The sequence below is a fragment of the Petromyzon marinus genome, chromosome 34 (assembly GCF_048934315.1).
Source record: "Petromyzon marinus isolate PM22_M1 ecotype Great Lakes invasive population chromosome 34, UKy_Petmar_22M1.pri1.0, whole genome shotgun sequence".
NCBI classification, from domain to species: Eukaryota; Metazoa; Chordata; class Hyperoartia; order Petromyzontiformes; family Petromyzontidae; genus Petromyzon; species Petromyzon marinus.
This window is the reverse complement of record NC_133700.1, coordinates 12,121,246-12,147,013: the sequence shown is the minus strand read 5'-3', so window position 1 is coordinate 12,147,013 and position 25,768 is coordinate 12,121,246. Positions and strand designations below refer to the sequence as shown.

General features: G+C 51.9%; 1 protein-coding gene across 3 annotated transcripts in view; it reads right to left on the bottom strand.

Annotated features, from left to right (window-relative positions):
- LOC116948728 (voltage-gated inwardly rectifying potassium channel KCNH2-like) overlaps positions 1-25,768 on the bottom strand; it is a 166,607-nt gene that overhangs the window by 50,327 nt on the left and 90,512 nt on the right. For all 3 annotated transcript variants that reach the window (XM_032965750.2, XM_076071722.1, XM_032965751.2), the window contains exons 3-6: positions 25,360-25,518; positions 21,121-21,526; positions 20,209-20,321; positions 12,237-12,469 (exon numbers count right to left, since the gene is read on the bottom strand). In XM_032965750.2, the coding sequence (XP_032821641.1) occupies positions 12,237-12,469; positions 20,209-20,321; positions 21,121-21,526; positions 25,360-25,518 (911 nt within the window). The remainder of the gene's footprint in view (positions 1-12,236; positions 12,470-20,208; positions 20,322-21,120; positions 21,527-25,359; positions 25,519-25,768) is intronic.

Here is a 25,768-nt window from a genome sequence, read left to right as displayed (position 1 = left end):
TTGTGTACAGTCTGGAAGCTACCCACCTGCCAAATTTCAAGTTTGTTGCTTGTTGGGAAGTATGCTAAACATTTCGAACAGACACACATATTCACAAATTTCCCTTTTATATTTTTAGATATTTGACACTGATTGGCCTACACTAGAGACGGTCTTCTTTAGGGCCAAGTCAGACCAGAGAACGCCAAAAGGCGAACAGCACAAAGACAATGCACGTATCAGGGCATTTATAGCTCGGGGTGAGCAGCTACAACATGGGACCTTGATTCTGCAGAGCTTTACAAAATGAGCCGAGTGACGGAGAAGTAAATTCCAGCCTCTGACAAATTCCAACTCCCAACGCGCCCGTGCGGGCAGAAAAACAATTCCACTGGTGACTCGGCAGTCAGTCGGCTGGCATCGACACAACAACCTGCCACCTCACACTGAGTGCAGGGAATTATCACAGCGCGTTGCTGAAACTTCCACATCGATTGATTGTTTATTGCGGTGTCAACTCTATGAGCTGTACAAAGGGTAAAGGTGCAGCCCTGCAATGTTTTGTTCATCCCGCTGCTGGCAGAAGGGTCTCCACTCACGGCAGCTCTAGACAACCCTGTCTCTATGTTAGTTGACATTCTTTCGCACTGTATGTATCCAGCCGTGCTAATCGGAGGTGCGGGAACGGCAATCTAAAGGGTATTTCGCCTATCCTTCCACGCTGGGCCAAGACAGCGGTTTTGTAAACGGCGGCGTAGTACCCACACTTTACCCCACCACACACGCCCTGCCACTGGACCCATGTGTACTGGTTGTGTGGACAGAGGCCCCCTGGTAGAGGGGGGTTAAAAAGCGTGGACCATTCCATCAGCGCCGGGAGATAAATAATCAAGCTGGCGAGCTCTGCATTGACAGTCCAGCGTGTGATATAACCGTTGCACCACGGCCGACATCCAATGTATCTGTACGGCCACTGGAATATCCATTAGTTACAATTTTATTCTATCTTGATTTGAAGCTTTCGTGACTGCAGGAATCCATACTCTTTGGTTCTTTCGGTAAAGTCACGTAGGTATAAAATAAAATAAATCACGACGTTTCGGGCGCAACACAAGCGTTCCCACCTGATGATGGACGCTTGTGTTGCGCCCGAAACGTCGTGATTTATTTTAATTTTAGTCTATGTTATGACAATGTTGAATCCCGCCAATGCAGCCTTATGGACAGCTGTGACGTCATCGTCCTATCCTTCAATGCATCGGACACAGCTGTCTCCCGAGAGATCTCGGGCACACGGAGTGGACTAGCACATTCCACAATTGCTTTGCACCGTCCGCCCAGATTAGCACGACCCTATTCATGGGAGGCAATGTTCTTGTTAGGGTTATTTTTATTGTACGTATTATGACTGCAGTAACGTCGCCAGCCACCGTCACCATGATTGTCCTCATCGTCATACTTGTAGTCACCGTCAGCAGTAGCAGTATCATCATCCCATCGTGTTGTACTGTATGTTGTCGTAACGTTCTGAGCCGCCGCTACTGCACATCTGTTAAAAAAAAGCTTTACAGCTCATCGGATTCCTCCAGTATAAATACATATTCTGATCCTGATCATCGGCAGCGCGACGTTTAATTTAGAACGCGTAACCCTGTCCTGCCAGAGGCTGCAAAAAGCAATCCACCACCCGCGAAGGGGTCCGGGTGGGTGAATGGGGGTCCGAGCTAACAACGAGAGCACGAGGCAGGATGTGATGAATATTCATCCTTCCAGTGGGGAGCGGCGCGTGAAGCTGTCCCTGCCTGCTCTGAGCCCTCCCTGCCCGCGGCACGCGTCACGGCATGGGGGGAGCGGGGCCCTCTGATGGTAACGACGTCACTGGCAGCTCGGGAGGGTAACCTTCAAGTGAGTTCCGATAATGCCCCACGGTGTGTGTGAATTAGCAACGTTACCGCAGCGAGTTGTAGCTTTTCACGACGTTTTTTTCTTAAAAAATTGTGCTGCTAAAGGTAAAGAGTGCCTCTACAGCGTAACTACACAATAATATCTACGCGATCTAACCCCAAACACCTTTATTATGGACACATACTGTACGTTACCCAACCACAAGCGACCCGCCGATCCGCTAACCGTGGTGAACCCATTCTTACTGCCCGGTGGATGAAATAAACCTGGCACCAATTGCTTCAACTGGCGCGCCTTGGGCGGTCAGTGCGCTGACCGCTCCACCGCAGCACCATCCCCAAAACATAGCGACATAAACTAAAACAATATTATAATAGTACGCAAATTAAAATGTAACGAGAATGCGGTATTATATGTAAGCACGTTTTTTTGTTGCTTGGCTTTGTACAGAATAACTTTCTCGTCTGCTTGTATATCTGTCCCAGGTATACGCCTGCTCGCCAGGTATTGCCCTACAGAGCGGGCTGTCAAAATCCCGGCTATTTCACTACTCGTGTGAATGCAAGGACGGCGCTGGTTACCAACGATGGCACTGGAGCCAGTGATGGAAACTCCACATGTCTATGGCTGGGACCAGTCTACCGCCATACGACAAACACCGACAATTCTATTTTACAGGATCTATGATCGTTTTTACAATATCTATAATCGGGTATCCAAACGCTTGAACATTGTTGAATACGGCAAACCCCTGACACTGAAAATGCAACGCCTAACATTCTCATACCCCATGCTGCAAACTAAAAACTGATCACGTAACTCCAAGCCACGGGCAGAAGAGACATTTTCAATCAATGTAAAGTTTGCTACAACTCACATGCGATTGAAGGCTAAATATCGCATACAGCCAAGTAGAGACGCAGTCTCGGGGCTGTTAAAATACTAAATAACAAACACACGTTCATATTTGACTCTTTGAAACACAAGGCGACATACAAATGACTCTAATTATCACTCCACTGCCAAGTGAATAGTACACGCCTATATTAAGAATGCGCACACATTAAGGCATTTAATAAAACATCACTGGCAGGACTTTTCAGAATCGGTCCTGAGCTTATGCTGCATTGGATCACGATCCAAAGGCAACTCTGCACCGGTATCGACATTCAGGTGTCTCCATCAGCAGAGTTAGGCTTGCTTCAACCAATGCCGACAAAACTGCCCGATGTTTGAGTAAGAGACGGCTCTCTTGTAAAGCTGTACACACACACGGCGCGATGCCTCGACACAGAACGCAGTCGGCACGATCCGAGTCGCCTGCGGTACTCACCTCCTGGGTGACGACGCTGGAGGCATGAGAGCGCTTCTGCTGCTGCTGCGACTCCAGTAGCTCGTGACTCTCACCCAGTAGCTCGTGACTCTCACCCAGTAGCCCGTGACTCTCACCCAGTAGCCCGTGACTCTCACCCAGTAGCTCGTGACTCTCACCCAGTAGCCCGTGACGCTCACCCAGTAGCCCGTGACTCTCACCCAGTAGCCCGTGACTCTCACCTAGTAGCTCGTGACTCTCACCCAGTAGCTCGTGACTCTCACCCAGTAGCCCGTGACTCTCACCCAGTAGCTCGCGATTCCCACCCAGTAGCCCGTGACTCTCACCCAGTAGCTCGTGACTCTCACCCAGTAGCCCGTGACTCTCACCCAGTAACCCGTAACTCTCACCCAGTAGCCCGTGACTCTCACCCAGTAGCTCGCGATTCCCACCCAGTAGCCCGTGACTCTCAGCCAGTAGCTCGTGACTCTCACCCAGTAGCTCGTGACTCTCACCCAGTAGCCCGTGACTCTCACCCAGTAGCTCGTGGCTTTCACCCAGTAGCCCGTGACTCTCACCCAGTAGCCCGTGACTCTCACCCAGTAGCTCGTGACTTTCACCTAGTAGCCCGTGACTCTCACCCAGTAGCTCGTGACTCTCACCCAGTAGCCCGTGACTCTCACCCAGTAGCTCGCGATTCCCACCCATCTCCTTCCAATCCAGATCCATCTCCTCTCATGGCCCTGGGCTCGTGCAAGACGGCGCCACGACGAGGCGAGGCGCACCGCGGCCCATTCCCTACGCTTCGTCTGGGACCCTTTCACCACCACCACCACCACCACCTCCCACCCACCTCCCCCCACCACCAGGACCCCACAAAGTGACGGCGGTCCCAAAAGCTGCGGCTGAGTTTGCTCAGCCCCCCCCCCCCTCTACCTCCCCCTCTACGGATGCCGCAGAAGCTCTCCCTCGCTCTCCTTCGCTCCGTCCCGTGCCACGCACCCTCGTGGGAGATGCTTCAGATGCTCATTCTGACATGCGAGAGGAGTTGAATAACAATCGATAAATAATAGAGGGAACCCATCGCCGCATGCCCATCGCGCCAACGGCTGCCGCCTACAAATAACCCAAAGTGAAGCTGCGTTAACGACACGCTGTGGTGATGCCGTCACAGACACGTGCGTATGTGTGCGTGTGCCTGTGTGTGTGCGTATGTGTGCATGTGTGTGTGTGTGCCTGTGTGTGTGCGTGTGCCTGTGTGTGCGTGTGCCTGTGTGTGTGCCTGTGTGTGTGTGTGCGTGCGTGTGTGTGTGTGCCTGTGTGCGTGTGTGCGCGTGTGTGTGTGTGCCTGTTGTGTGTGTGTGCGTGTGTGTGTGTGTGCGTGTGTGCGTGCGTGCGTGTGTGCGCGTGTGTGTGTATGCGTGTGTGTGTGTGCGTGCGTGTGTGTGCCTGTGTGTGTGTGCGTGTACCTGTGTATGTGTGTGCGCGTGTGTAGGCGTGTGTGTGTGTGTGCGTGCCTCGTTTACCTATCATGTACTTAGACTGCGCTTTTATCAACGCGGTGAAAATTCGCCCGTGAAATAATCTAACGACTCGGGCGCAAAGAGGTAACCTAGAGAGAGAGAGAGAAGCAATCTGTGAGAGACGCAAAAGGAAACTTCACCCCAAGGCTCCGACACAAAACAACGAGTTGATAACTTTCGTTCCCGGGTACCACTGCGGCTCCCCAAGCAACGCACCGCGGCTCCCCTAGCAACGCACCGCGGCTCCCCTAGCAACGCACCGCGGCTCCCCTAGCAACGCACCGCGGCTCCCCTAGCAACGCACTGCGGCTCCCTGGTGGACGCTGGCCAGCTGTCTCTGTGCTCCAGTCTCCCCGAGCAGCGCCCGTCCCGTCCAGCCCAGGCTCCGTCCACGGTGTACAAGAAACATCAAAACCCCGCAGAGAGTTGTCCACGCGTAAGCGTGACGCACATGCGGAGAGCTCCCGTTTAATTGACAGAGGGATTGACGAGGCTTTGATTTTAGAAAAAAAAATTCTATAAAAAGGCATCACCCCTCCCTCCCTCTTCCACTACCCCCCCCCACCCCGTTAACGACAATCGGTCGCAAATCGAGAGCCTCCCTGTCTAATCATCTTACGGGCGATTCCTTTGCATGGCTGGCACGGATTAGAGAAGGGGAGCTCAGTGGCACTGATGTGGAGCGACATTAATTCACTGTGTGTGTGTGGTTAAGCTTACCTCTTGTCTATACCAGTTTGCCTTTTGGGTATTAAACGATTCAGCTGGCACACAGAGCCCGGGCCGTGTTTTGTCAACGGAACTACTCGAGTCCGTGAATGTGAAATGCGATTACAAAAGAGATATAAGCGTAAAAGTTAAATCCCGATTTGGTATTGTTTGGTATTGTTAGAACGCCGTCAAATAATGCACGGAGACAAAGAAGGCTCTGTATATATTTGTGTTTTTTTTCCATAACGGGTAGACGAACCGAACATTACTTTAAATATTGGAAATTATACCACACAATTGACGTTTATTCCCCTGCACATGACAAAATGCTGCACAACAATCGTTTCCAAGGCCGTGGTACAACCAATGAGTTATGCTTCGCCGCCAAGAGCATAATGAATGCTTCGCGACCGGCGCTTGGAGGATCGTAGGAGGACCCGGAAAAAACCCCATCTGCCAGCATTATTCATGTCTCCATTAAGTTACATCCAGCATTTGTTTAAATCTCCTGGTGTTTTCTTTGCAGAGCCATAAAAACACTAATTTCACATCTCTCACGAATGTGTCGGTCGAGTACACAGCAGCATCACTCACTGACGTCCACTGTAAAACAACCTGCTACCACCATCCACATCGCCTTCGGCAGGGGGCTGCACTCAATGTCATCATCATCGGCTATCATTTATCCACTGCCAGACGAAGGCCATCACGAGCTAAAGGTCATCTGTGGCGTGTTCCCTCATTTCGTTAATTTTGACCAACTGGTGTCGTCCACTAGATCTCCCGGCGCGGCAGGAGTAACAATGGGGCAAGTTTATTACAACTCGCATGCACCCGCAAGGGTTCACCGCGTGTGCTGGGCTCAAGGGCGGGAACCTTAACGTCCTCCGAGACGTCTGGCCAGCGAAGGCCATGGGCCCTCCAGTAGGGGGGCATTCTCCAGAGCTACGGCGGCAGGGGCGCGAGAAAGACATTGCAGGGCTGCGGCTTTACATGTTACCTGCGTGGCACGGTTGGCTACGTACGGTGCGAAAGAAGTTCAACACACGTGCAATGCGTTTGGTTACTTTTGACAGATCTTCTCTCTTGACGGTTAGGGGCGGTCAACTGGAACCGCAGCCGACTAAAAACGCGACGGCCGTTGCTTTGTGGAATTGACGAGAGCTCTGTGGACAGTGAATGGCAAGAGTCGCCTCTGTCAACGAGAACCCCAACTGCGAATGAGCGACGCTGAACGCTGCAAAGTTTTCGCCTCGGCGCTCGAGGGATTGGGGGGGGGGCAGTGCTGGATGAAGCTAGTGCGGGGCCTGTAGCATATGTTATAAAGGGGCCCTAAATATAAAAAAAACACGTAAATATTAAAACACATTTTTAACTTGCGTAGTAAAGTAATTGTATGTTTTCATTTTCTATTCAGCGAGATAATCCGACAAATCGCTAACCTTAAACACCCAGTCGTTCATGAAAGTTGAAGGCAGTATAGTACTATAGTAAGAGAGCAAGTGCAGAATCACTGAACCGGAATTGATAGCTTGAAAGCGTTTAGCGCGGGGCCCTTGAAAGTGCGGGGCCCGTCGCTACTACACATGTAGCAGTAGCTACTACACATATGTAGTAACTACTACTACATATGTGTAGTAGCTACTACTCGGATAATCCGGCACCCGGTGGGGGCACTCCCTGTCCCACTCGGGCTACCCCGGCCCGCTCGTCGTCCCAAAGGGCCGATTCCAAATACTGCGGACGCGAGAGGGGCGAGCGATCTGGCGGGGGCACCGCCCCCCCCCAACTCCCTCCCCCCCCGGCCGTGAGCGTCACAGCCACGGGGATCTTTGCTGGGGGGGGGGGGGCAACTCCAACTCGCACTACGTGGCCCAGGCAATCGGCCACAAGCTGAGCTCGCGCGGCAAAACAAAAACATCAACAGCCAACAACACAAAGATCAGGACAATGTTCGTTCAGGTGCAGGCCCTGCAATGTGTTTTTCTCTCATACCACTGCTGGTGAGAGGGTCTTGTCTGGAGAAAGAAATAGAAAGGCGATCTCTTACTTTACTGCAGCCTTTTAACCCTTTGTTTCTCAATCGTTCAAGAAATGTACAATGTTAACAAATACAAAGTAGTTTCACTCACGTGCCTAAGTTGCGTTTCTATGATTTTCCTTCTAAAAACAATCTGGCCATGTCTCGCACCCCAAGAAAGGGCATCTCGCACCTCCAGGGGGTGCAGGGTGCACCCCAGGTCAAGCAGCGCCGCACGAGGGGGTATCTTGGCCTATTCTTCCACGGTGGCCACCTCCGATGAGCACGGTTCGCTACGTATGTATGTTGAACTTTTTTCGCACCCTCCGTAGTCAAACTTATTCCACTATTTAACAATTTCTTTTAAAATATATAATCGATGTAAAATAAGGTGCCTTGAAGCGGTCTCTGAACAAAGTATGCAGCGTACCGGCGTTTGGCTCTTTCCACTGCCTGTGTGGCTCCCTTGTGCCGGGGGGCAGGCGCTCTGCGCGTTGCCGTCACCCGCATCCAAGCGCGTTGAGCCAGCGCCGTGCGCCTCGCGTCGGCGTTACGCCTCCCACCGCGGCCGTGTGTCCCGTGCAGACGCGCGGGAGTTACGCTACCACACCATCGTCCCCGTGGACGTTTATGAGAAAATACGTTTGGCTTGCTGGCTGGAGAGAGGGAAGGAAGGGACTGTCATGTCCAGAGGATGTGCGAGCTATTTGTCTAGATAGATCATTGGCAAGTGTCCGTCCGTCACGCTCTGCATCTCCCAAACGGTACGTGGGAGGAAAACGTACATAGAGTTGTGCAATAGGTTAGATCGCGTTAATTTATAAATGTGTCGTTAAAACCCGCCACCACCCGACACAGCCAACTAGTAAGGGTTGTCACGTAAACAGAACGTGGCAATTCGTCACTAGTACAGCACACTGGTGTGTTGGAGAGCCAAGCCACAACATTAACAATCTGAGTACGACGTTTCGCCAGTAATTACAACTAGCTTCATTAGGCGACAGCCAGATTTGTTAGGTGGTGGCGGGTTTTAATGACACATTAATATATTTATGCGATCTAACCCAAACACCTCTATTATGGATGATATTGGTCGCGAAAGCCTACGTGTTAAACCCCAGTCAACCTTCGCTCAGTGGGAGGTCGCTTATTCTGCTCTGCTGCCCCCACAGCCTGCGAATCCCTTCCGCCCGTCATCCGTGCTGTCCCTGTGGAGCCCAGACTCATCACCCTTTGATTATTTTCTGACAATTACTATTTCTTCTTTAGAAATTCGTGTTGGGGATATACACACACACATCTCCTTCTCGAAGTGATGCACGTCCCGCTATTTGGTATGGTGTGGTTGCATTTAGACGCAGTATAAAATCGAAATCCTGCTTTCATTGTAATTGCATGATTTGCAGCTTAAATCAGAGATACACAGCCAAAGCAAATGTCAACGCATTAATCCGTCGTGAAGTCGATGTTTGGGCCACCGTGTATATCCATGCCATAGTCCGATTCCGTAAATGATCACTGTCGGTGATGTGTGAAAGGTTCGAGGTGACCAAGTGGCTCAGAGCATGGAGATCCTGGGTTCGAGTCCAGGTTTCAACCGCACGCGATCCATCAGCGTTCTCAAGCGAAGCCAGTTTCATGGTTTCGGCTTGGTCGACAATGACATTTGACAAATTCAGTTTGATGTTTCGCTCAAATTGCCTAAATTCCAGCTCGGATTTGGATTTAATCGACACGGGACGAACAATTTGCAGGAAAATAGGAGCCGGGGGGGCAGCGTGGATGAAGAGGCCAAGTGAAGTGGATTGAGAAGTTGGTCTGTGAGGTCATCTTTCGGGGCCTTTGTCTGGCACAGGGTGATGCACTGCCAGCTTCCGGAGTTGCACTTGCATAGGCCTTTGTCTTAGGGTACGATACCGGTGACTCAATCAGAATATAATTTTGGAAAACAAAATATAAAACATTGCAGTCAAATTGAAAAGTGTTTACAGCACGGAGGATCATTATGCACGCTTATAGTATCACAGCAATCTACACGCATAGCACTATTAGGTCTGTATGTGCATGCTCTGTTTTAGATGCTTTGCTCCTGAATCAGGTTTTATATATATATAGCACTGAATGCGTAAGGCACCATCGCCCTCTGCTGACAGAGTTGCAATTTCACAAGCGTATCGGTCCATCGTGCGATGTATTTATGACGCCTGTACCCTGGGAGCCTCAGCTAGTCTCGTGACTCGCTATCTGACGGGTCCTGCCAGGTTTTCGTAGCAGTCTGCGATGATGGCTACACATAGCATATTTCAATTAAGTGATTCGCGAGTAATTTAATTGTTTTAATTTGGCAAACTTGGACCATGACGCTGGCACGCAATGTTTCCACTCTTGCGAATTACGGCACGGGGGGAATCTTTGACGTCCACTGTGAAGCAGACGGCGCCGACTATTGTTACGCTTCGTACACACACCGCGGTATTAACTAGCGCGGCTGTTGGATTTCGAACCAGGAAACCTCTGCGACGAGCGGCGAACGGCACAAACCGCTGCGCCGCGTCTCCCGGGAGATGCTTTCACAGCCAGGACGCAACCTTTGAACGCGCGGTCCCCCGTGAGCACGAGCGCACGCCACAAGCAGCGCGCACGGTCCACGCTTTACGTGCTACCGGACGAGCATTGATTCATAGCCCCCTGCAAATTGATGGATTTTTTTTCCCATCAATTGGGTTATTTTGGTCACCAGTTTAAATATATAGTGGCTGCAGGGGATCGTGAGCATTGGATGTTTGTGCATGCATACGTGTATTTGTGTGTGTGTCTCTATGTGTGTGGGGAGTGGTAGTGTGGTAGTTAGCGGGGTACGCTACACACCCGACGAGCCGGGTTCGATCCCCACCCACGGCCAACACCAGTGAAGAATGATCTGAACCGGTCCTGGGCCTTCCCCAGGTCGACTCCGCCTCAAATGAATACCTGGTGCGGTGTGTAAACATTGCTACTCGGGAGACAAAGGCGGCCGGGCGTGGTGATGGCCACCCACGCAATCATGTGCCATGCCGAGCTTCATAATTCGCAAACAGCACATGCCCCAAAAGTCCGTGAATGCTATACAAGGGATCTTTGTCTTGTCTTTGTGGTATGCGTTGTGCTTCTTGTGCGAACTGCATTGTGTGTTACAGCCTTCCTGTGTCACAGCCTTCTCGTGTACCAAATTCTACCTCGGGGACGGCGTTGAAGCCACGCGAAATGAATCGCGATTGTTTACCATCTCTGTACGCGTGCGCGTGGTGCGACTCGAGAGACACAAAGAGAGAGACGAGAGAGATCCTCATGGAACGACGAGACAATGATCATCCATCTCCATTTGCACGCACGCACGGACGCTTCACCAGGTAAATCTACCTGTGCGGACGCGATGCGCGCGCGCGAGCGATGCAACACGAGCCAGGGTATTGTGTGCCCCCTTTGTTTATCTGTGCACCACGGTTGTTGATGCAGAGAGGCCTGTTTACTTAAACAATACTGAATAGGCATCCTCCTCCTGCTATCGCGGGCGTATTATATTGCGGCAATGAGCCCTGTGCGGGGCCACTACCACGTTTATGGCTTCTGCTGCTGCTGCTGCGTAATTTCATCGGTAGTTTTCGGCCAACACGGAAGACCATATGTTCCTCGCGTGCATTATTCCCATGCACGTCTGCCGTTCCGTGTGCAACATTCTGTTTACTGCGTAACACAATCAAACTGCAATTTTCGCTAATGGCACGATTAAATTAAATTACTCACAAATGGAAAACAAAATGTAATTGAAGAATGATTGATTGCGTTGGGCTTGTAAAATATAAAATGTAAAATAAAAATCACGTTATTGGACATGCCCGACACTTCATAATCGTTTCTTTAACAGTCTCACGGAGTCCCGAGACACATTTGCAGAATCTTACCGCTTGGGATATTTGGTCCATTCCTTGTTTGAATCACGAGGGCCTCCTCAAGCTGAAAGGGTGATTTGACAATCCTTTACTCATGTTCCTGGGTTTGCTAAAGTACGTTACCATATTAATTTACCCAAGAATGCCTCACAGATTCTCGGTAGTAGTTTTTAAGAGGATCTCGCCAAGGTTCGCTGTAGGGGGCGATGTTGCTCTAATTTTCCATCGAGGATTTTTTTTTATTTTGGCCAAATGTGGACCGTGACGCTGGCACACATGGGCGACTATTTTTCAGACGTCATCGGATCTTGTACACTCGCATGTGAAGCAGACGCGGTGTGCGTTTTGAATGTTTAACGTGCCCGCCGCAGTATTAACTAGGGCTGCCCTGGAGTGCAACCCGCGAACCTCTGCTACCAGCTGTAAAACGTGCCGGCGCTCTAAACTATAAAACTATTTTTTCCCCGGGTAAGGATCACTGAGCAATATAGCTGTTTTTTTCAGACGCTACCTGGCCAAAAATGGTACCTCAACGAAGTGGCTTGTCACGTGGAAATTTATAGCAGGAGCCAAAAACTTTAAACGCGTGTTTTTTAAATGCGGAGGGAAAAACCAAAGGACCCGGAGAAAAATCCATACGACCACGGGGAGATAACACGCAAACTCATAATATACGGCAGACTTCAGGGTCGGGATCGAATCCACAACCTCCTGTATACCGGGCGAGGTAGTTAACATCTCCTAGCCACCGTGGCGCTTGGCCCTGCGACGAGCGACGCAACGCCCAACCGCACGGTGCAGGCGCGCCACAACGCTGGCTGGCGGTGGCGCAAGCGCCGTCGCCATCGCTCGCTCACCTGCGTGACCTTCTCGGTGACGTTCTGCGTGCGCTCCTTGACGCGCGGGGCGATGAGGCGGCGCTCCGAGGTGGGCGGCGACACGGGCGAGGCGCCCGAGTGCAGCTCGGCCAAGTTGAGCGTGAGCTGCGGCAGTTTGCTCAGCGCCCGGTAGCGCATCAGGTCCGAGTCGGACGTCGAGTTGAGCAGCGGCGGCTTCACGTGGTTGCCCGTGCCGCCCTCCGCCGCCCCCACTTTGGCACGGGCCAGAGCAGAGTCGCGGCAGTAGGTGGGGGGCATTGAGAATGTGAACGAGAAACGAGAAAGGCGTGAGTGGAACTGAGCGAGGCACAGACTGGTGTGGGATCACGTGATCCGAAGGCCGCTGTGTGTCCGAACCAGCCGTCCAGGATCATTATTGCACTCTTACTAATTATGTTTTGGCGGACTTAAAATCATGCAACGCAATACAATTTGGAGTCTAACTGCAATGCAAGTTCACGTCTTTGCATCTTGTTAGTTTTCACACGCTTGCATTGGTTGTTACGATACAATTGCTGGAGTGCAGCATCTGAAAGCTGATCATTAATGGATAGATACAAAATAATTCTGAACATGAAATGGGACATTGCCCCAGTTGCCATTAAAATCATCTCGTGGATTGTAAGGGCGCCAATTAGTTTTTTTTGCAAATTAACTTAGAATTAATTATAATTATGAATAACCAAGGGATAACACTTCCGTCCATGTAAACAAACGCATAATACAACTGAGCGTAATTGAAATTATTATTTTTGTCTTTATTCGTTTAAAAAATGTTGCATGAACTAACAATGTTAATTGCATTATAATAACGTCATACGCATCTCTAATAGGTTACATTAATATTGCCGGGTGGAAACTGCACAATTTAATTGGAGCACTGATTAGAACGGACGACCTCGAGCCGCAAAAACTCAAGGCCCGTTATTGTTCACGTCCATTACGGAAGAGGTGAAACTAAAAAAGTAAACCAAACACGACCCGTTTGGTCTCTGCGGAGTGCGACGCGTGCGGAAAGTGGGAGCCGCTCACTCGCCAACTCCGCTCTCGCGCGGACGCCGCCGGCACGCCGCTTTACGGAGTCGGCCACGTGCGGTGCAAAAGAAGTTCGACATTGTGCGTGCAGAGCGCTCGCGCGCGCAACTGCGTATCGATTAGACGTTAAAACAACAAAGATACGAAGGGAACGTGAGTCAGTGGAAACGCTGCAGGCGCAGGGGTGTAAACACGTGCCACGCAAAGTCCAAGAGCGAGAGACTGCCTTGCGCAGTGCAGGGAGACGAACGGCACGAGTTTCACTCGTCGGTTACGATGATGGCATCACGAAACAGTGGCTATTAGAATCACTTTGTGGCTAAAAAGGATGCTGGTTTTCCTTCTGCTTTCAAATGAACTTGTAATCAATTAAAAAATAATCGTAAAAATAATCAATAATCTACCTTATAATTTACCACCCCCAGGATGGTCACCGCTGTGAGCAGTGGCTTATGAGCAATGCAGTGGCCTAGCGTGGATGGCACGGGCCCTGGTGGAAGGGATGCAATGGGGGCCTCCGGCCGATTCCCTCTCCTCTTGGCAGCCTGGTGCCTGGGGTCCTCGGACCCGTGGGTTCCTGTGCAGCTGCACCACCTGCACACTCCATAACCACGTGGGTCCCTGTGCAGCTGCACAGCCTGCACAATCCATAGACACGTGGGTTCCTGTGCAGCTGCACTGCCTGCACACTCCATAGTCACGCGGGTTCCTGTGCAGCTGCACTGCCTGCACACTGCATTGTCACGTGGGTTCCTGTGCAGCTGCACTGCCTGCACACTCCATAGTCACGTGGGTTCCTGTGCAGTTGCACTGCCTGCACACTCCATAGTCACGCGGGTTCCTGTGCAGCTGCACTGCCTGCACACTGCATTGTCACGTGGGTTCCTGTGCAGCTGCACTGCCTGCACACTCCATAGTCACGTGGGTTCCTGTGCAGCTGCACTGCCTGCACACTCCATAGCCACGCGGGTTCCTGTGCAGCTGCACAGCCTGCACACTCCATAACCACAGGATCCGCAGGCGCTTCTCATCACGGTCCCCGCGACTGTATCAAAAACCCAACACATTCGTCAATAACTCTCCCCTACCGTCTGTGTATAATCGGCGACGTTTCTTCATAGCACACAGATGACGCTGTGCACGAGGGCCATTTGGGGCAGTGTTCGTGACGGGTGTGCTGCACATGTGTTGTGCTCGTGACGGGTGTGCTGCACGTGTGTTGTGTTCGTGACGGGTGTGCTGCACGTGTGTTGTGTTCGTGACGGGTGTGCTGCACGTGTGTTGTGTTCGTGACGGGTGTGCTGCACGTGTGTTGTGTTCGTGACGGGTGTGCTGCACGTGTGTTGTGTTCGTGACAGGTGTGCTGCACGTGTGTTGTGTTCGTGATGGGTGTGCTGCACGTGTGTTGTGTTCGTGACGGGTGTGCTGCACGTGTGTTGTGTTCGTGACGGGTGTGCTGCACGTGTGTTGTGCTCGTGACGGGTGTGCTGCACGTGTGTTGTGTTCGTGACGGGTGTGCTGCACGTGTGTTGTGTTCGTGATGGGTGTGCTGCACGTGTGTTGTGTTCGTGACGGGTGTGCTGCACGTGTGTTGTGCTCGTGACGGGTGTGCTGCACGTGTGTTGTGTTCGTGACGGGTGTGCTGCACGTGTGTTGTGTTCGTGACGGGTGTGCTGCACGTGTGTTGTGTTCGTGATGGGTGTGCTGCACGTGTGTTGTGTTCGTGACGGGTGTGCTGCACGTGTGTTGTGTTCGTGACGGGTGTGCTGCACGTGTGTTGTGTTCGTGACGGGTGTGCTGCACGTGTGTTGTGTTCGTGATGGGTGTGCTGCACGTGTGTTGTGTTCGTGATGGGTGTGCTGCACGTGTGTTGTGTTCGTGACGGGTGTGCTGCACGTGTGTTGTGTTCGTGATGGGTGTGCTGCACGTGTGTTGTGTTCATGACGGGTGTGCTGCACGTGTGTTGTGTTCGTGACGGGTGTGCTGCACGTGTGTTGTGTTCGTGACGGGTGTGCTGCACTGTGTTGTGCTCGTGACGGGTGTGCTGCACGTGTGTTGTGTTCGTGACGGGTGTGCTGCAAGTGTGTTGTGTTCGTGACGGGTGTGCTGCACGTGTGTTGTGTTCGTGACGGGTGTGCTGCATGTGTGTTGTGTTTGTGACGGGTGTGCTGCACTGTGGTGTGTTCGTGACGGGTGTGCTGCACGTGTGTTGTGTTCGTGACGGGTGTGCTGCATGTGTGTTGTGTTCGTGACGGGTGTGCTGCACTGTGGTGTGCTGCACGTGTGTTGTGTTCGTGACGGGTGTGCTGCACGTGTGTTGTGTTCGTGACGGGTGTGCTGCACTGTGTTGTGCTCGTGACGGGTGTGCTGCACGTGTGTTGTGTTCGTGACGGGTGTGCTGCAAGTGTGTTGTGTTCGTGACGGGTGTGCTGCACGTGTGTTGTGTTCGTGACGGGTGTGCTGCACGTGTGTTGTGCTCGTGACGGGTGTGCTGCACGTGTGTTGTGTTCGTGACGGGTGTGCTGCACGTGTGTTGTGTTCGTGACGGGTGTGCTGCATGTGTGTTGTGTTCGTGACGGGTGTGCTGCACTGTGGTGTGCTGCACGTGTGTTGTGTTCGTGACGGGTGTGCTGCACGTGTGTTGTGCTCGTGACGGGTGTGCTGCACGTGTGTTGTGTTCGTGACGGGTGTGCTGCACGTGTGTTGTGTTCGTGACGGGTGTGCTGCACGTGTGTTGTGCTGCACGTGTGTTGTGTTCGTGCACCACTGCCAGCACCGTGTGAGGAATGAATGTCCGAATGTTTTAAATGTCGAATTCATGATCTGGAAACCTTTGCTCGTGTCTGCGCCAACAAAAACGGCCCGTCGGCAGATGTCTTATCACAAAACATTTCTGCAAACCCGCGAACGTAGGTTAATTAAGGGTGGCGACAAGATTTGTGTTGTTGGTCTTGGGGGAAATAGGCCAAGAGGCAGAGCAACGCTGTTTGAAGACTTCACTACAAGGAGTCTATCGAGTGAAATGAAGAAGACAGCTCAAGATCATAAGAACCTAGGAACATAACAAGGGTTACAAACGAGGGAGGGGGGCATTCTGCTGAACCATAGAGCTCGCTGGGTTGTTCGTCGCGATATTGATCACGTATCTCATCAAGGCGTTTGTTGAAAAGTCCCCCAGTGAATCAGCTTCCAGAACTCTGCCCGTTCCAGCCTCCCACATATCTTTTTTTTATTTATTCAAAATAAACATCCTCGTAATTTTGATTCTGAATTTTCCTACATGAAGCTTCGACTCGTTTTAGGACGGAAGGAGCTCGAGCCAAAGAACTGTCAAATAAAGAAGAGAGAGAGACCCTTCACCTCGGTCCACTCCTGACACTCAAGCTCCTTCATAGAAGTAGCTGGGGCAAATCATCGGCAGACAAGCGTGAGCTCCAGTCTGTGTGGATGGTACTTGGGGTTCCAGTTTACTGATTGTCTTCGCTTTGTCAAATTATAATTTCTTGCCCTTCTTTTGCAAAATAACTTCGTCACGTTTTTTTAATGCATACAACCGATTCCTGTAACACGTACCGCTACTCGCCGTCTGTATCGCGAGCTGTAACAATTATTGTAACTAACAGCTGCACTGTATAACATCTGAAAGAAACTTACAGCTCATTGAGGCCTTCCTGCTGAAATAAAATGTTATGTAAAAAAATATAATATTTAAACCGTAAACCGTATTTATTTGAAATGTAATATCACCTTCACTCAAGGGGGTATCAACACATTGTACACTAAAATTAAATGCGAAGACAATAAAATCATGTTTAAGTAAAAGCCATGAGAAAATAATGAGTCTTGCACTCCCTCCTACAAACACTGAGGCTCGTCGCGTGCCGGATTCACCGCCGGCAAGGCATTCCAGATTACAAATTACATTTCCTCGTTCCATTTCATACGTAGGCTTTCACGGCCAATATGATTTATAATAGTTTTATGCGGGGTAAGGTTGCCTAAGTAAAATTGTGTGTTGTCACCCCTCCTCCACCCGACACGGCCAGTAAATAAAAGTGTCACGAGAATCAAAGCTGCCCAATGTCGTACTGCTTCAGCAGCACACCACCGGCGTTGTAGTTGTTGTTGTTTTGTTGTTGTTGTTGTTGTCCTTGGAGGGGAATCTCAACGACGTTGAAGTGGCTGCAGACGTTTCGCTGGAGACCACATCCAGCACCATCAGGTTTGTTAATGGGAGCTCACATCTCGAGATCGACCCATTGTAAATGTTGTCAGATCGCTCTCCAACAACAACAACAACAGAGGTGGTGCTGCCGAAGCAGTAAGACATCTGTCTCCTTTGATTCGCGTGACTCTTTAATCAACTGACCGTGTCGGGTGGAGGAGGGTTTACGACACACATTTTTTACCCAAAGAAACCAATTTTGAAAAATGTTCTTGTTCGCGAAACAAGGAAGGGGGCAGTTTCAGTCGCAAAAAACCCAAATCCTGCCAGCGCAGGGCACGCCTCTGCGCTGGCAACGCAAGGCTGTGACACGCAGAAACCTTCAATGCAGTTGAAAGTTGCATGCAGTTGTCTGACAGTTGCTTCTGATTACCGTCTCACTTGGCCGCCTACTTATTATTTTTTACTTTGCCTTGTTTTGGTTTTTGTTGTTGACTTTTTTGATATTTGGCCGCGTTAATTGATGGGGTTTGCCACGATTCTTGCCTCTCGCTGATCTGATCGGTATGTAGTCTTATTATTTTCTTCTGTTTTGAATATTTAGTTTTGCATTAAGACCAGCATACTCTTATGCAATTCACTTCTGATTGTTGTCTAACTCATTTGGTTGGCAGGTTTTTAATATAATTTATCCTTAGTTCGTTTACGTGTCTTTCATACGTTTCGTGTGTTAATCGTTTCATTTTCTTGCGAGCCTTGTTGAGGTTATTTTGCATTTAACTGTTAATCGGTAAGTGGACACATTGCGTGCGCGCGACTTCCGTAGTCCTCCATTTCCCTGCCCGACGCCAGATCCCCATCGACAAAAAAAGAGACGTCTGCTCTCCAACGGTTGCTCGCCCAGTTGAAGAGTGACCGACGGGGACCCGGCAACCTGACCATGCCGCTGCGTCTCACATCGGAACGCCCCACGCGGTTTCAGCCGGCGAGCAACGACGCGTCGATTCGCCGGCTCTGAAATCGATTCTCACGACGCAACGTGTCGAAGCAGCACGTGCGCAACAACTATTTTGGGCTATTGCTGAATAATTATTTGCGTGTTATAAGCCGATGTCACGTTTAGGTTCATGGGACAAACAAAACCGTGCGAACGAGACGAGCATGAAGCCAGAGAGGATACAAACGAAATTGTAGAAAGGGGACAAGAATATTAAATAAATAAAAAAGCGGTGACCCTGTGTCATGGCCCCAAATCAAGTTTCTGGGGTGAGTGGGGGTGAGTCGGTGCATACCTCATTTGCATGCACACGTCATTAAAACTCCCATGGGTCAGCGTGAGCAGTGGCTGTGGTTTCTTTGCGAAGGGTCGGTGAACTGCGGTGCACCTTCATGCTCCCGTTGGGGATTGACTTTCAAGTGGCCATTAATATCCGTAAAATCCGTCAAAGAATCTGGCATAAAATATGCAGAGGCTGCACTCGATTGGTGCATTATGCATGGAAGACAGAAGCACGTGGGCTACATTATTTATCTCCGGCTGCGATCGCGGGGAAGGTGAGGAGAGTGCACGCAGCCCTTAATGATGAACACCACCTTCACCCGAGTTGAACCAAACCTGACCGCGCAGAGTCAGGTGTCTTATCCGATGTTATCGGCTCACCAACATGGGCTCTGCCGAGGGGCATCGCTTACCGAGTAATCGCGTGCCAACGGCGCACGCCATGCGGAGGGTGCAACTTGAAAGTTCGGAAGAGAACGTGTCAGGAAAGTACCACCGCGTAAGGCCTTCTCGGTTGTGTTGTATGGCTCTCCGATGCCGAACAACACGCGGCACAGCCCGAAAACACATCGGCAGGAGGGTGCCGTAGATGTAATCTGGAGGACGAGGCTTTGAGGCTGTGATCGATGGGACGTGAGTGCAGGTGCTGGAACAAAGCAGGTTAGCCAGACGGGCATTGGAGCGGCTCCCAGAGGTCAGCGACCAAGGGGAAGACCTCAAGCCAGAGACGGTAGTGGTGGTGAGCAAGGAGAGATGCTGGAGGTCACGTGTTCGCTGCGCAACAGCTCCCAGGAGGAAGAAATCAATGGCGAGGTGCGGTGGCATCAACGGCGCTGGCCGTGATGCCCTCTTTAACTCGACTATCCATGATACGGACTCTTAATAGAGTCGAGCCACAATGCATGAGGATCTTTTGAAGTGAACGTGCCTGCGGTGTGTGCCGCCCTAGCATTGCGCAAGTTACATCAGTCAGACGTAGTCCCTTTGACGCGCTCGGGTGATTCCCATAATGTGAGATGGGCCACATTTCTCTGCTCATTCACCGGGGCTGTCACGGCGCTCACGCCGTCCCCAGCGAGGCCGGTGGATTGACAGCGCCCCCCCCTTCCTCCCCGGTGCATTCCGGGTGGAATAAAAAAAAAGTGCTGTCGCACGACGCTGACCCATCGCGGCCCGGCGCGGACCAGAGTGGCGCTTGCCGGGGGACGAGTTGATGACGGCTACGATTTACCGCGTGACCCCGGGTGAACTTTACTCCAATAGCTTCTTCTACAGCGGCCCAATAGAGAGACAATCACCCGTGATCCAGTCATCCATCAAAACGCGCGCGCGCAACCTCCTGTTCATCTGCACGCCACCGACATCATCCGTCCAATTTAATGTCAAATCGCTTGAATAACCATGAAAGGATAACATGAAAAAAAAAAAACTCTTCTAAATTTTTTTTTACGTTTAATGATGTGATCGCTTACCGGAGCTGGAGTGGCGGGTGTGGAAGCTCCATTTGACCCTGTCGCCCCACGCCCCAATTTCCACGTCGTCGACGGAGGAAGCTCGTCGTAAACTCCGCACGCTCTCGCGTGACCTGGCACAACGGACGGCGCGCACGCGAGCAGCTTGCTGAGAAGCGGTCGTTTTCACAGCGGTGGTTCATCGTGCGCCGCGCCATCGCCGCGTCGCGCGCTTTCAGATGCGCGCTTCTGCGGCCATCTGGAACGCTCTTTCTTATAAAGCCACTGGAGATATGCATTTTTAAGATCGAGATTTAAAAATAATTTCTGTCGAGCTGCTTTTTGCGTTCAGTTTGTTGTCCTTCTCCCGCACCTTCGATTAGCGCGATTGGCTAAGTACGGTGCGGAAAAAGTTCAACATGCAGTACATAGAACATAGCTGGGTAGATTTTTTTACGACTCAAGTAATACTAATAATGACTAAATTTGTGAATTAATTTTCCCAGGAGAGTCTCACAAGAGTTTTTGAAGAGGGTTCTGGATCGAGACGTTTGGCCTGTTCTCCTGTTGCCCCGAGAATATCTCGCGGCCATAACAAGGAGATAACACTCACAGGTGCACACTTTGCGGACCAATTCTCTGTCCCACAATCTGATGGCCACATTAGTGTCGAGCGCCTTTGGGAATCGATGTTGCAGAAGGCGGAATATTTGCGTGGTATCATCATCGCAACAGTGGGCATGGAATCAGAGCTCAGCTGCTCTTGCTCCGCGAAGGGTGACCAACACAGCGGCATTCGTAGAACATTAACTTCAATCGAATCCGTATTGGTTAGAAAAACTCACCAGAACAGAAAAACGCCATCAAGACATGAACTGCATGGGTCAACAAAGGTAAGGAACGGCAGCCATCGCGACGAGCACAAGACCGTACCTGGAGCGCGTGAGGCTGGAGCTGGAGCCCCCGAGGGGATGGCCCACGGCGAGACGGTCGCGGTTCCAGCGGAGGAACGGGTAAGGCCCCACCTCCATCTCGGCCTGCGACCCGGACTCCTCTCCCGCGGCCGCCGCTGCCGTCTTCCGTCCGCCGGGAGTGGGTGCGGCGTCCGGGCTGAGGTTGAGCGGCGTGGTGACATCGGCGTCCGAGCCCTTGCCGGAGCAGCGGTGGCGGCTGACGCTCGCCACCATGGCCATCGACTCGGGGCTCTCGCCGCCGCCGCCGCCGTCGCCGCTCAGGGCCGAAGCGACCGCGGCCTCGGGGTCGCGGCGAGACAGCGAGCGCCGGCTGGCAGAGAGCGCGCGGAGGGACGGGAGCCCCAGCCGGAAGGGCAGCCCCGAATCTGCGGGGAAAGGGCGGAGGTGGTGAGCGGCGTCGTGGGACTCGGCGGTCAGGCCGCTTGCCGGAGGTGGTGAGGGCTGTTTCAGAATCAGAATCTTTACTCATCCTGAAGAAATCCCATGAGCTATGAAGCTCTTTTTAACGGATGTCCATCATCTGACCGCATGTCGCCACGTTAGTCGTGCGGATTGGTGCACGTGGGTAGTATAGATATTGAAGCGTGAGACATTGCTGCACTGCCCTCGGCTGACTTGACGCCACCACAGCCTACAGCAACACATGTTTTTTGCCCATCCAAGCTCTATCCAGGCTCAATGCTGCTTAGCTTCTGATATCTGACGAGACCGGACACATTCTGGTGATTAAGTCATCATGTTTGGTGAAAACGGGGACAATAAAAATGCAACTGCAGGCCTCCAACACTCCCAGACTTCACTGAGGTCTCATTCAGTTGCCACAATGTTCATGAATGTGTGTGTGTGAGCGTCACACAATCACAATGGGATTGTCGAAAATTAATTAGACATTTAATTAGACACTCTGTACACACATTAATCCATTCAGAATGTAATTGTCCGAATACTTACAGACGTAAGATACACATTCCTGAGACGAACCTTACTAAACCACGCACACTGGAATCACACACACACACACGCGCGGGCGCACATACACACTATAACACTACACACGCAGCTGTGGGTTCTGGTGAACACACAGGTGAACATTTACACATTCTCTCAAACCAAACCAAGTAGTTTCTCACAAAGGTTTGAGAATGAGACTTTAAAACGTCAGCTAAATTGATCACTTTACATCTCAATATAACGCTACCTCCTATTAAAGCCGCCCGTTCTAACTTACGAGCAACAGAGCGCTCCTTTAATCTAACTCAAGAGGCGTTGACGTGTTTTTCCTTCTCAGACTCGCAATAATCTTTGATCACCCGCTCGTAACATCTCAGTGACATATAAAAACGTTTCCCCCGCCAGCGGCTCCCCACGTCTCACGCGCGTTCCGGCGGAATGTTCCCGCTGTAGCGGAGAGGGTCTCTGACGCTGCTGCCGTACACATTTCTCTGTAATTGGAAGGTTATAGGCTATTAAAATTCTAGACCGCCGCGGACAAGGAGACGATTAGAATGAAATCCGCAGAAAACTTTCTCATCACGCTGACTTAGCAGCAGCAGCAGCGCTACGTTTCCGCCCGTGCAGAAATAGAGAGCAGAACCGAGGGCGATGTTAATGAATCTACCTTGTTACATGCTCTACTTGCAAGAGCACATGGCGACCAGGCTAATTGACAGCTACATCAGTATAGCTATTGTTATAAATAGTTGTTCTGAGGATGTGAAGAACTCGGATACTAAAGTGTGAGTTCCCACTCAACAGCATGTGGGCCATCGCTCATCCCTATTTATAACCCCGAGTGAGTCCGTGGAAATTCCACATTCCTATGGCAGGGGTGAATTATAGCAATCGGCTGGATAAGTTTAATACAGGTCAACTAATTGTTGAATAACTTGAACACGAGCTGTGGAAAGGTGACTTTTTCAAGGGGGGGGGGGGGGGGATAATTGATGTTGCGATGTGTGGGTGATGCGGCCCCAGCGTCGCGCAAGGTGCAGTGTCAGCACTCGGTGAATGGTGCCGGTGGGTCCCCCGAGACCACCCTGGGACTCGTTGGTGCTGCCCCCGGCTGCCCCTGGGTGCCCCTGGAGATCGCTGTCGGTGCTGGGGTCCACGCGTTACCCCTGGAGATCGTTGTCGGTGCTGGGGTCCACGCGTTACCCCTGGGGCTCGTTGCTGTTGAGCCCTGGTTACTGTATCCTCTTGCGTTTGACCTCGTTGACCCTGGGCCATGCTATGCACTCTCACTCCTCTCTCGTTCCTCTTGGGCTCCTCTCTCTCCTCTGTCTCCTGCGTATGCGTGCTCTCACCTGGCCCAGTACAACGCGTTTAGATTATTTGGAGTATTTGGCTGCTATAAATGTCCACATGATGAAAAGCCACTTCGCTGAGCTATCATTTGTGGCCAGGTCGCTTATGAAAACGAAACTAACAGCTCAGTGGGCCTTACCTGGTCACGTTCTGACCCGCCCCTCCTGGACATGTCAAAAAGAGCTTTATTGCTCTTCGGATTCCTCCACTTTAAATATTCTGATACTGAAAAAGCACAACTCCACCCCCCCCCCCCAAAAAAAAAACCTCATTTCACCTTCTCAAACGAAACATTTAGACGATACATACATTGTCATTGTTGTTGTCAACGCCGGCGAGCTTATTCCACGTTGTCAAAAAAAGAGGAAGCTTTATTGGAAGTGATGTGCGTTCTTAATGTAATCTGGCCTCTATGAGGACAGACAGAGCCTTTGGCTAATCAGAGTGCTCGACAATAAACGTTCGTGTCGATCTGTCCCAATGTTGGCGCACATATCCCTTGCCTGCGCCCTGCTCATATCCTGACTGGGCACCGCGTGTCACTGTGGGTGTGTCACCGTGGGTGTGTCACGTGTCACTGTGGGTGTGTCACTGTGGGTGTGTCACTGTGGGTGTGTCACGTGTCACTGTGGGTGTGTCACGTGTAACTGTGGGTGTGTCACTGTGGGTGTGTCGCGTGTCACTGTGGGTGTGCCACTGTGGGTGTGTCACTGTGGGTGTGTCACGTGTCACTGTGGGCGTGTCACTGTGGGTGTGTCACGTGTCACTGTGGGTGTGCCACTGTGGGTGTGTCGCGTGTCACTGTGGGTGTGCCACTGTGGGTGTGTCACTGTGGGTGTGTCGCGTGTCACTGTGGGTGTGCCACTGTGGGTGTGTCGCGTGTCACTGTGGGTGTGTCACTGTCGGCGCCAGTGAAAGTGTGGCAGCTGCGGTAAACTCAAGCCGGCACTGCCGACGCTGAGCGCCTCTCCGCAACTGGTGAGTTGCACGAGCCACAGTGACACCAGTTGTGTCTTCCCCACATCTATCAGCGGCAACAGCTGTTATGGCCCCTCGCTATCGACCAGGAGGCCTGTGAATGATTCCCGGCCATGGCTGGCATCAGCACGGCGAGTGATATCTGACCTCGTCCTTGGCCTCCCCGATTCACCAGCCAGCACTGACCAGCGTGGTGAAGTGTAGTCAAACAGACCCCATGACCGACACGGCATTGGGGGGGGGGGAGCTTCATTCAACAGAGGAGAACATTCTTATTGTCATTAATTAAATTATGCTCATATTAAATTGCGCTGTCTTGAGACAAATACATTTCCATTCAGAGCTCTCCAGAGCTCAATCGCTGACCGCATTCTTCCCGGCCCTCTGCTGGACTCGTGTAGGCGCCGTGACCACAGGCGAAGCGAGTGCTGTGCTGGATGCTGTGTGCAGAGCGTATGCATAGTTCCACGTAGCTGACCCAGACACATTCAGCCCTGGAGCTACCCCTGTGGCAATGCACGACGCTTTGAGCAGAGTCACCTTAACAACATCGCTCATCACACGAGAGAGAGGGCGCGTTCCCCTCCAGCCCCAACTCCCCTGCCATGAAGTCCACCAGCCCTCTCCCACGCTGGTCAAACGGTGCCGCCCACTGGTCTACTTTGGTTATCATGGCTCCTGGTGCTAGGAATTAAATTCGGAATAAGCCCCCCACCACTCTGCCCCATTCCCTCCCCCCTTCGTTGCCCCCATGGCCGGGTGAGCTTTTGGCCACTGGGGGAAGGGGGCTCTGCGCAGTTGCACTGCCTGCACACTCGATAGCTGCGCAACTCGTGCCGCGACCTCCCCCGCTGCCCCCCCCCCGCCACACTCAGCTCGTTGTCCTCCCACCCGTGCCAGGCGTGGGCCCACTTACACGTGGAGAACTTGGCCCAGCCCATGGCGCGCTGGTTCCGGCTCTCCAGCTCCGGGCTCTCGGCATCGCACACCTCCTCGAAGTCGAGGATGAAGACGACCACATCGCCCTCCTCGTTTTTCACGGGGATGATGTGCGTCGCGACCAGGAAGCACGACCCTGGGTGGGAGAGACGCGAAGGCGGCAACAGCGGGGAAAGTCTCTCGGGCGATCGATTCCGCTGCGACGGGCGGCCTTGTCGTCACTGACAAGATTCGATGCGAGACGCCTCGATGATTCAGAGCCACGACGCGCCCTCGAGTCACGCGCACTGCAAGCGCGTGCCACGTGCGGTGGGACCCCCCCCCCCTTCACACGTGGACACACAATGTTAAACGTGCATTCAACGCACCAGCCGCCCAAAGAGGTA